The sequence below is a fragment of the Opisthorchis viverrini genome (assembly GCF_000715545.1).
Source record: "Opisthorchis viverrini unplaced genomic scaffold opera_v5_328, whole genome shotgun sequence".
Lineage (NCBI taxonomy): Eukaryota > Metazoa > Platyhelminthes > Trematoda > Opisthorchiida > Opisthorchiidae > Opisthorchis > Opisthorchis viverrini.
In genome coordinates, this window is record NW_008751981.1 from 240,210 (window position 1) to 250,971 (window position 10,762).

The following is a 10,762-nucleotide window of genomic DNA, read 5'->3' on the forward strand; positions in this document are numbered from 1 at the left end:
TTCAGCAGTAGCGCTTTGTTTACCTGTGTTTATTCGACTTTCTTTCGACTCGACGTCTATCTAAACCAAGCTGCCTGAGAACTGGACTGACCAGGAGTGACCAGTGCGATCAGCGCTCTCCTAATCGATACCAACGACAAAATCTTTTCGACGGAATCGTCCAGAGTAATTTACCAGGTGCCACTGCATTGCTCCAAGGTCGCGCGCCAAAAGGCATTAGAAACAGAAGGTGCAATCACTAATCTGTTTCACCAAAAAGACGTGTCAAGACCTTGATACTGTCTCACTGACTGACCAATCACAATGTCCAACAAACAGACGAATCAACAGGTGCCCCCGTTTTAGACCTATTGTGAGGCTTTCTGTATCTTCGCAATACAATTTGATATCCCATAACCATATCCACAAGAAGAGATGCCATCGAAATAACATATTTTGACTTTAGAGTATAGACAATGAAACCCCATGTGAAAAAACGCGAAATGATTGTCTTGGAATTGCTGCTTCGAATCAAACGATGCTTGCATCCTTCAGGTTCAGGGTTGGTATGCAGCGGCCGCTGCACACTTCGTCACAACTGGATCTCAGATAGTTGAAGTGAGTCCTTGAACAAATGGTCCCTGCAATTAAGAATGAATTGACTGGAGAATGAAGAACGTGTCTTCACTGGAATTATGCCAACTTTATTGATGAAAAACGTGCAGTTTTTGGGTGGAATTGATGGTCAATGTATTACTGGGGTTATAGCACGAAAAGCAGGATTCTATCGATCTAGTGTTTGTGTGGGATCGAAAAAATTCAGTCGGTACCTACATGACAAATACAGGTGGTCGATTCACATGTCAGATCGTGGCCTGTTTCGGTTTCAGAAAACGCGCTTTATTTCATGGTCATTCAACATAGCAGTTCACACATGCCAACTAAAAAAAACTCCGGTCATTGTTCCGCCCATCAAAACCGTGATTTAGACATCTGAAATCGATGCCCCTCCCCCGACAGTAGTGTTTTTCACACATTTTATGAGCTGTGGTCCTTTGTCGTTCAAAAATGCAAATGAGTATCTTTCACTAATGTCGTACAACTTGGGNGCTTCCCTACAAAATGGGTTCTGACAAGGATGTCCACCGTCTCTGTTTTTATTCGGCTTCGTCATCGATAAACCAATAAGGTAAACGCTGGAACATCTTCAAAACTACGGAGTTCGAATTGTTGCCAGTGAGAAATTTGTCGATCTGGAGTACGCAGATGACATCGTCCTCATCTTTGAAAACCAAGGTGAAGCACAATCCCTGTTGAATAGACTGACCACTGTTATACCATCTTTCAGCATTCGCCTCGCACCTTCAAAGTGCAAAGTCATGCTTCGGAGCGTACAGCCTCTGAACATAGCCCTTACAATTCAAGGAGAATCCCTGGAGATTTTGGAATATTTTCACATACCTCTGACAGAAATGTGTCTGATGAAGTCGGTGCAAGAATCTCAAAGGCTCGAATCACGTTTTCTAATTTCCGTCACTTGTGGCATCAAAAAGGCATATCACTAGATCCTAAGGGTCGTGTGTACCAGGCTACAGTAAGGGCTGGGTTGCTGTATGTGTGTGATACGTGGCCTCTGCGGACAGATGATGTCATCCGTCTTCAGGTTTTTTTTACCAACGATGCCTCAGAAGCGTTGCTGGTGCTTGATAGCGTCAGCAGATCGGCACTAAAGTTTGGAAATCGAATTCACAAAAACTCGTGACCATGAATGGAGTCGTCATGATCGCTGACAGCAAACGGTGCTTCACGACTGTTCAACCATTTCACAATAAGTGAAAATGATCGATGGAAAGTGACTAGTGCTAGCCTAGCCAACATTTTTTCGCCTCAAACACTGGTTTTGGCAATCGAGATGAAACGACGTTTTTCTGCCGTATCTTGCATTGTCTCTAGTCCAGGACGCGAGGGCCATGTCAGCGCCCCTCTGGAAGAACAGTCGTGCCCACATCATTCCCTCAAGATTGCCGAAAGCAAATAAATATGAGATTCCAATAAATAGTTTTTGATGATGATGATTGGTTCAAAGCGCTACATGTTAGTGATGGAGCGCATGATACGGGCAGATCTCTGAATGATTGTCTAAATACTTCATCTTGAGTGAAAGTGATGGCAGGCTACAATAACCGACTGAACCGGTGATGATGCATCAGACCAAAATGCGAGGAATGTTCCGAAATAAGCGGATACAATCCTTTGTGTTAATAATGTGTTACTCATAAACGAGAGGTTCAGTTGATTCTTCCGGTGAACCCAAACTGGTGGTATTCACATGAGTGTGACTGTGCCTAGCCATTGACAACACTTCACAAGTCAGTTATATTGAAGGGAAATCGTTCAGCTGTAGCACCCTTTCGATGCCTAACTGCCATGCCACCCGAAGGTTGCACGAGGGCTGGTTACCCAAGCCTAGACAGGGGAAGTCGAGAGGCAGAGGTTTGGTTCGAACCACGGAACTTCCGGTCAATAAATTCACGCTCTAACCACTTGGAACACCTCGCCCCAGTTATATCGAACAGGTCATGTTGGTGTTTGAAAGTCACGTGATTCTGAATTTAGGATCAGATTGCTATTTTCCTGCCTGTCTTTTTCTCCCCACTAGTAATAATTAATAACATGCGTTCTTTTTCATCGGCCACCTCCAAGCGAAGACCACTTCACCGCATGAGTTCGATTCTTCCAGGTGGTCCCCCCCCCCGGAGGTTAAAGGTGGTCCCCCCCCCGGAGGTTAACAAATGTGCATTAACTTACGGCGCGACTAAGACCACTGTACTTGGAGTACTCTCCAAGAAATCTGTGTTTTGGAACTAGAAGTCTTGTGGAATTGAAGAAATGCCTTCTACTGGCTGAAATGGACTGCTTATGCACACTGACGGATATTGGCGTCTGATTGAAACGGACTGTGAGTTAACTGTGCTGTGCAATATCTCCTCAGGGCTAGACATCTCCCTGGAAAGTCAACAACAACGTTCCTTGCCTGTCCATTCTGAAAAAAGGCTAGTTGCACATCGCTCTGGAATTCGATTCATTACCGCTAGTCTTCAAAGTTTGAGCTGCATTTCGTAAACCACATCAAAACCGAGAGTGGTGAAATTACGCATCGATATTTGACACAACACGGACGGTTACTGGGTCGCCGTTCCAGGCGTCGCGAATACCAATCACATCGCTCGAGTGTGAACATGTTCATCTGTTCTGGTATGACAATTCCTGTGCATCCAGCGTACGCTGATGAAGTAGTCATAACACGCTCGTCTCGCCTACCAAAATTCCGGAATGCAAACCCCAGCACGCTCAACAGTATAGTTTACCGATTAAGTCCAGTCAGGGGGGGGGGGGGCCGAGTCCTTTGAACTCGCAAGAACGATCGCCCGAGGACAGGACTGTTCGAACGGGGTTAATTCCAATGTGATTTACATAACAGTTGTGCGGTATTGAGTTAATATGTAGAACAAGACTCGAATGCGGTCAGCGGTGTTTTTAGTTTTGGGAGGCGCTGTGAGAGTAGACCACAATATCAGTGTCAAATTGCCCAGTCCCGTTAAGCTTTTTCGGCTCTAGAGTGGTCAAACTTTCATACCGACCTCCAAGTGACAGCTGAGAGCCGAGAGAGCGTGTGTGTCCGGAGGCCAGTAGTCCCTAATAACCCAAAATCACATAATTTGGACGCGTGTCACGTGCAGGGCACGGATCAAACGTGGGCGTCTCCTGATTGGTCAGAATGCCAGCCAGTCCGGATCGGGCATCTTGGACTCGACGCTTCTCGCCCCCTCACGGAGATTCTAGCACGACCTTGTGGTACACCCTGTGATTACCCTATAAATAGTTGTAATAATTTTCCTTTGTTTCCATAAAGAGTTGTGTAGAGCTACCGTACCTTTGGTATACCATAGTGGGCGGAGCAGGAAGCCCAGGGACCGATACAGAGTTGCATTACCGTTCAGCAAGACACAACAGTTGTCTGGGAAGTCCGTGGCTCGAACCCAACCTCTGCATCTGGACTGCTTGAGTAGCCTGGACGTATCTCGACCTTCGTGCTTCCTTCGGGTGGCATGGCAACTAGACCTTAGTGCATGCAACTTAGCCGGTCAGGTTCGCAATCAGAACAGTATGCGCCTGCAAGCCCACAGTTTGCTGGGATTCGCTCCACGCAGCTTCACCAGTGATTTTTCCAAACAAACCACGTGGAATTGCGGTTCAAAAGTCCCGTCAAAATTATCCTGGTTCTTCTCAGGAGGTGTCCAATAGAGATTTCATCCTGCCAATCTGTACCGGAAGGCCGGAACCACTGCATAACTGTTTCCTCTTAGTTTAGAATCATCAACAGAGTTCACCTCATGAAATTCGAGGCAGTTCCGAATCTGCCAAACTTTTCGGCCAATGATTGGCTACGAGTGGCTGGTCAGCGGTGTGATTGGCCCTCACTTAGACATAACACCACTCATCCTGCCGTGGCAGAAACCACGTCACGTGGTCACGTATTGACTGGCTCCTCGGGGGGATAGGATTTGTCATACTGCTATCCAAACCATTCATGTATTGAATACTTGTTCAGTCTTGAGTTCTGACTGAGTTGAGTCGGATAATCTGATGAGGATTGTTCAGTCTGATTGTGACTTTCCTGGACGGATGATCAAATCAACCACCCAGCATAAAGTGAAGCGATCTCTTTGGCATGCAATCAACATTTTGAGTGGTCAGTCAGTTGGACGGAATAAGTGAACTACGCACGAGTCCTTGCATCAGAAACTGAGTTTTTAGTTACGGTTTCAAGAAAACCGAGTCACAGTATCCATCCCGGAGCTTGAACTGATGTGCAAAGTTTAATAGATGAGAAGCCGTCAAAGTATGGAGAAGAAACCGATGACAGGTTCCAGTTCCTTGGTGTTGTATTGAGCATGAGTCAGGATAGTTAAATGCCGGAGATCTACACAGCACATGAATTTTCACAGGCTTGTGACATTAGGTATAAGGGAGACGTAATAAAATATTCGGTGTACATGACATGTGCACCGATGATAATCTCTATGCCGAACTGCAGCGTATCTATGAAATTTGGATGACGAATGGGTGTTCAGAGCAGTTTATAAAGACACCTCAAGCCTTCGACAGAATGTGGAACCCCAAGAAGCCCTTCAGCCCGTCTACATCCGCCTTCCCCTTAGAAACAGCATGACTTCGAAACGCTGATCCGTTGTCAGATTCCTAGCTTGAAACGGACGTCCAATTCAGCCCGTCTAATTCAGCTCAACACTGCCAACACCCAACACCAACCTCCAGAATAAACTATCTGTCTGTAATTCATCAGTAGCGCTTTGTTTACCTGTGTTTATTCGACTTTCTTTCGACTCGACGTCTATCTAAACCAAGCTGCCTGAGAACTGGACTGACCAGGATGTGACCAGTGCGATCAGCGCTCTCCTAATCGATACCAACGACAAAATCATTTCGACGGAATCGTCCAGAGTAATTTACCAGGTGCCACTGCATTGCTCCAAGGTCGCGCGCCAAAAGGCATTAGAAACAGAAGGTGCAATCACTAATCTGTGTCACCAAAAAGACGTGTCAAGACCTTGATACTGTCTCACTGACTGACCAATCACAATGTCCAACAAACAGACGAATCAACAGGTGCCCCCGTTTTAGGCCTATTGTGAGGCTTTCTGTATCTTCGCAATACAATTTGATATCCCATAACCATATCCACAAGAAGAGATGCCATCGAAATGACATATTTTGAGTTTAGAGTATAGACAATGAAACCCCATGTGAAAAAAAGCGAAATGATTGTCTTGGAATTGCTGCTTCGAATCAAACGATGCTTGCATCCTTCAGGTTCAGGGTTGGTATGCAGCGGCCGCTGCACACTTCGTCACAACTGGATCTCAGATAGTTGAAGTGAGTCCTTGAACAAATGGTCCCTGCAATTAAGAATGAATTGACTGGAGAATGAAGAACGTGTCTTCACTGGAATTATGCCAACTTTATTGATGAAAAACGTGCAGTTTTTGGGTGGAATTGATTGGTCAATGTTTACTGGGGTTATAGCACGAAAAGCAGGATTCTATCGATCTAGTGTTTGTGTGGGATCGAAAAAATTCAGTCGGTACCTAACTGACAAATACAGGTGGTCGATTCACATGTCAGATCGTGGCCTGTTTCGGTTTCAGAAAACGCGCTTTATTTCATGGTCATTCAACATAGCAGTTCACACATGCCAACTAAAAAAAACTCCGGTCATTGTTCCGCCCATCAAAACCGTGATTTAGACATCTGAAATCGATGCCCCTCCCCCGACAGTAGTGTTTTTCACACATTTTATGAGCTGTGGTCCTTTGTCGTTCAAAAATGCAAATGAGTATCTTTCACTAATGTCGTACAACTTGGGTTGACGAGAACTTTGGGACTGCGCCTACCTGATGATCCCAAAGAAGGGCGAAACCGGTCGGGGGCTGTCGAAGCGTTCTCAGCAACCTTATGAGTAGTATGTTACCTCAGTTTGTTATTCCTTCATCCAAAATACTTATAATAGCATTTCGTACCCATTGAATATATCCTTCATGGAAAACAAACTTTTATTCCATTCTTTTTTAACTTGAATTACCACATTTTTATCAAATATAGGTTCACAATCCGATCTTTTTGGTCGCACTTTTCGCAGACAGTCGGATGGTCAGCCGGTGAAAAATACTAGCTTCTTCTGGACAGAATGAATGCCTCATCCTTGTTATTTTGTGAAATTTTTTGGTACGGACTTCAGGGATGGCAGAAAGTGCCTTTTTGTTATCTTACAGTGAGGTGTCTGGTGAATTATAGAGTTTTTAAGGGTGACCTACACCTCTCCTATGTTAAGACTTCCAAGTGTATTTTGTTTAATAAGATGGCTTGGTAAAATTCTCGAAACGTCTTGATAGGACTTTTGGTGTGCAGATAGAACTTAAGCTGTCTCAAAGTGTGTCCCAACTGCAACCTCGAGGGGCTGCGTACGCATGCCCTCCTTTGTCACGAAAGGACTGCATATCACCGTGGTTTTAGGTTTGGTAAGCCTCCGTAACCCAACTAGCCTGTCAACATCATCATCGTCAGCTCTAATAACCGCGTTATAATGGTTGTAGCTGCCACAGTTTCGTTCACCAATGATTCGTGGAGGTGGGGTAGATAGGTGCGCATTGGAGGCGGGAGATGATAAATTAGTGCGTGGATACAGCACTGTAAGTGGACTGTTAAGTGAGGGGAATCGGGAAGGGAGCTATGGATTGAAAGCAATAGCTTGGATGCACGAGCGCCATCCAGGGTGCGACTGGGCCATGTCTGACAATGTCTCTAACAATTTATATGGCTCGTCTCGGGGTCCTCATCCAGGAAGACGACAATAACCAGTGCAGCTGAGTTTGCTGGTAATGGCTTTCATACTTCGCTGCCAAGTCATTGTTTGACCGCCTCTGGCTCTCTTCCACCCTTCACGTGGTTGTGCGAAAAGACCCCTTCGACTGGCATACGCAGCACGCGGCCTAGCCAGCGCAACCTATGCAGTGTGATCAGTTCACAACAGATTGGATGTGGGTCAGACTAACAGCGTTTAAACCGTCCATGAACACGTTTAGCGACTTGTTCTTTAAGAGTTTGACTATACTGGTAGTCTTTCACCAGCCACAGTTGCTGCGAAAATATTCGGTTGAGGGACCTAATTATCCCCCCACCCTGGTCGAGTTTTGAGCTCCATGACAACATGCGACAACAAACTGTCACGCACGTGGCAGCTAAGCACCCGTATCCACTACTGGTTTGTCGCTCGCTATGATGGTGATGACGATAATGATACGTACACCCCTCAGGACACTTTGATCTCACATCAGATGCTTTTTAGATCTCTGTGAGGACTCTAAGGTTAGCGTCAGGTTGTGTAGAAATTCAACGGAGTATGGTACAAGCTGTAGCAAGTGCGATGTCCAAGATAGGGTGCCTTTTATCCTGTCCCGGGAAATCACTAAATAAGTGAGGATGATGGCTATTCAGGGATCGCGCCCGTCTAATGAACCCGAGGAACGGATAGATCTTAGTTTTCGGTGTCTGCCAGTTTGACGGATCTATATGTAAGTATTGGTGATGTACGAACTTTGGGCTTCGGCTCATGAGCTTTATTTCTGTGTTCAACTCACTGAACTGGTCATGACCACCTGTCTTCGGAGAATCACTGTCCCGTGTTGCTTCCATATTGTGCATACCACACCAGTATTCCATCTAACTCGAAATGTTTCATTGTCTACGCAAAAATTTTACAATGCCGATGTAGAACGGTAAGCTTGTTGTTTGTGGCCCATTCCACGACGAAGTAACCCGATCGAGGAATCCTTTTAGTTTCGATTTCCACCTGCGTGCTAAAAGACGAAACCTCCCCGTTGAGATGACTGGGTACTCGATTTTGTTTTTTTAGCAAATGTCATTTCTGAGGTTCACGCATTTCTGCGCGTTTTTCTGTCATACCAAGAGCTTATCGTACTGTTATACTACTATTATTATTANAGAAATCCCGTGTGTGAGCACTATCCAGAGAAACCATCACTCGGCGCTTCTCTACTTTCCTACGGGAATCTATAGAACAGTGTGAAATCTTCCCCTTTTAACGTGTGCTAGAGTTCCTTTCTGTCGCCTTGATGACTTTCAGTATTACTGTTGTTGGCCTTGTCCAAACTTCACTGTAGTGAGGGCGTTGGCTGTTAATCAGATGCCTGTTGGTCTGTTCGCGGAGCTTGGTAATTGACATGCAAACGTTTCGTCACCATGCGAGCAGACATTACCAGTGCACAGTTCGGTGGGGGTACTTCCTCTCTGCCTACTTGCGTTTATGTAGCCTTCAAAGGTCATCTGTTGTCTTCCAACATGATTGACTACTTGGGGGATAGCCGTTTTTGTGTGGATCTGTTTGTGATCTTTGTGTCGCGTTGCGTTCTGCGTTACTTTGAGTCGACTTTTATTCCAATGCTTTCTATCTTCCCTGGCTTTGACTCGCTCCCCTCCCGATTTGCATTGCGTTGTGGCCTGGTCTTCTTCACATTGATTGGTTATTTGTCATGGCTGGTGTCCCTTCGTCCACTGGTTAATTTCTTAATCCAATCAAAACGATGTGTCCGTCTGAATCGTGGGGGCGAGATGGACAACGTGGTTGGGGCGCGGATTTACTGACCGGAAGGTCCGTGGTTCGTGTTCTCTTGCTCCTAGTGATTGCTCGATAGGATCCATTTCCGTATGTTTGTTGATAGCTTCTTCGATGGAGTGCGACGACTTCATAAATTCACGTTCTTTCTTCGTTCTTGCTTGAGCCAGTATGTGAACGCCGCTCCAATCGACCTCTTCTCATATATTTCGGTGGGGACCTTCCTGTTTGTTCTACATACCGTATGTCGCGTTTGATCCTGTTTACGACATTGCTCTTCATCATTGGATCTAGTTTTCGGTAGTGTAATGAGGACTCTACTGGAGGCACAGGAACCAAAAAAGACGGCATGTGACTGTTGTCCACTAGTCTTTTTAGGAGTATCCCCTTCTGGTGCAACCGTACTTGAATGCTCTTGATTGGAGGGGCCCACTATGGGAAACTGCGCTCAATGTGGGTAGGGCTGGAATAAACATCTTGGGTTACTGGGCATCCCAAGTTACCGTTATACAAATTGACTTTGCATCGTCTGTTTTATTCACTTGGGTAGGCATTCAGTTCCACTGGGTACCGGGTGCACAGGACGATCGAGATGGGACAGAGCTGTTAGCCCACGAGCGCCTCCTAGAAGGATAGACGCGCGGATGACTTGGTGTATTGGGTATAGAATTCACCACGTGGGATGAATGAACTATCGGAGTACGGTGAGTAATGGTGGCTCCTTAGAAAGCTGCAAATACACAGAGTTGTTTTCTTGACAAAGATTGTATGACTGGTTCTCAATAGCTGCTTCACTGACCCATGGATTGTAGGGCTGGACGTTTCGTAGGACCGACCAGCGTCGCCCCTCTTTGGAGCGAGATGGCTCAGTGGTTAGAGCGCGTGGTTCGAACCCAGCCTCTGCCTCTCGACTTCCCCTGGCGCTCAGTATTCGCATAATGGGATTGAATTTTCGATGGACTGATGGACTAAAGCAATCGGGCAGTTGAGTTGAGAGTACCAGTCCAAACTTTTGAGCCCCAATTAAGCATCCCGGGGTCTCGGCGATGCTGGGAAATTATCCCATCAGACTTTTCCGCCAGAGGTAGGACTGTCTCAATGGACAACGAAATTTGGTGAGCTGCAAAAATATGAACGTACATTAGAATGGTTTTTGGTTTGAGCACATAGGCAACTAAGTGCAACATTTTGGCGCAAAACGTTGAGTGCAACTAAGAGCATTGTGCGGATAATGGGCCCCACTTCCCCCGTCTACGGTTGGGCAACCTGGCAGTATCCCGACCCTCGTGCTTTCGTCGCCCGTGTAGACTGCCACTGGATTCTCAGCGGGCAACCCGAGTGGTTTATTAAATTCCATTTGGATCATGACGGCGTAAATCTGTATTGAACCGATTTTGTGCTCACTGGCCTACCCGGTCTTAAGGTGTATTGTGCATGTTGGACGTTCCCCGTTCTGAACCGCGACTTTGGTCACCGACCAGTGTTTGTGGGCTTCATCATCATCAACGACAGCAACATCAGTGTTAGCACTGATGCTTCACTGTCGTACAACCATGAGGTTAGTCTATATAA

General features: G+C 46.0%; 2 protein-coding genes across 2 annotated transcripts in view; one reads left to right on the forward strand and one right to left on the reverse strand.

The window, feature by feature from the left end:
- The window catches only part of T265_09994 (hypothetical protein), a gene marked incomplete at both ends in the record, with an annotated part of 13,886 nt that extends 6,277 nt beyond the window's left edge, over positions 1 to 7,609 (forward strand). Inside the window, 4 exons of the mRNA XM_009176231.1 lie at positions 1,169 to 1,275; positions 1,328 to 1,678; positions 2,329 to 2,579; positions 7,399 to 7,609. Of these exons, the coding sequence (XP_009174495.1) occupies positions 1,169 to 1,275; positions 1,328 to 1,678; positions 2,329 to 2,579; positions 7,399 to 7,609 (920 nt within the window). The remainder of the gene's footprint in view (positions 1 to 1,168; positions 1,276 to 1,327; positions 1,679 to 2,328; positions 2,580 to 7,398) is intronic.
- The window catches only part of T265_09993 (hypothetical protein), a gene marked incomplete at both ends in the record, with an annotated part of 16,921 nt that extends 8,644 nt beyond the window's left edge, over positions 1 to 8,277 (reverse strand). The window contains one exon of the mRNA XM_009176230.1: positions 8,196 to 8,277. Coding sequence (XP_009174494.1) covers positions 8,196 to 8,277 — 82 coding nt within the window. The remainder of the gene's footprint in view (positions 1 to 8,195) is intronic.
- Between the last annotated feature and the right edge of the window lie 2,485 nt (positions 8,278 to 10,762).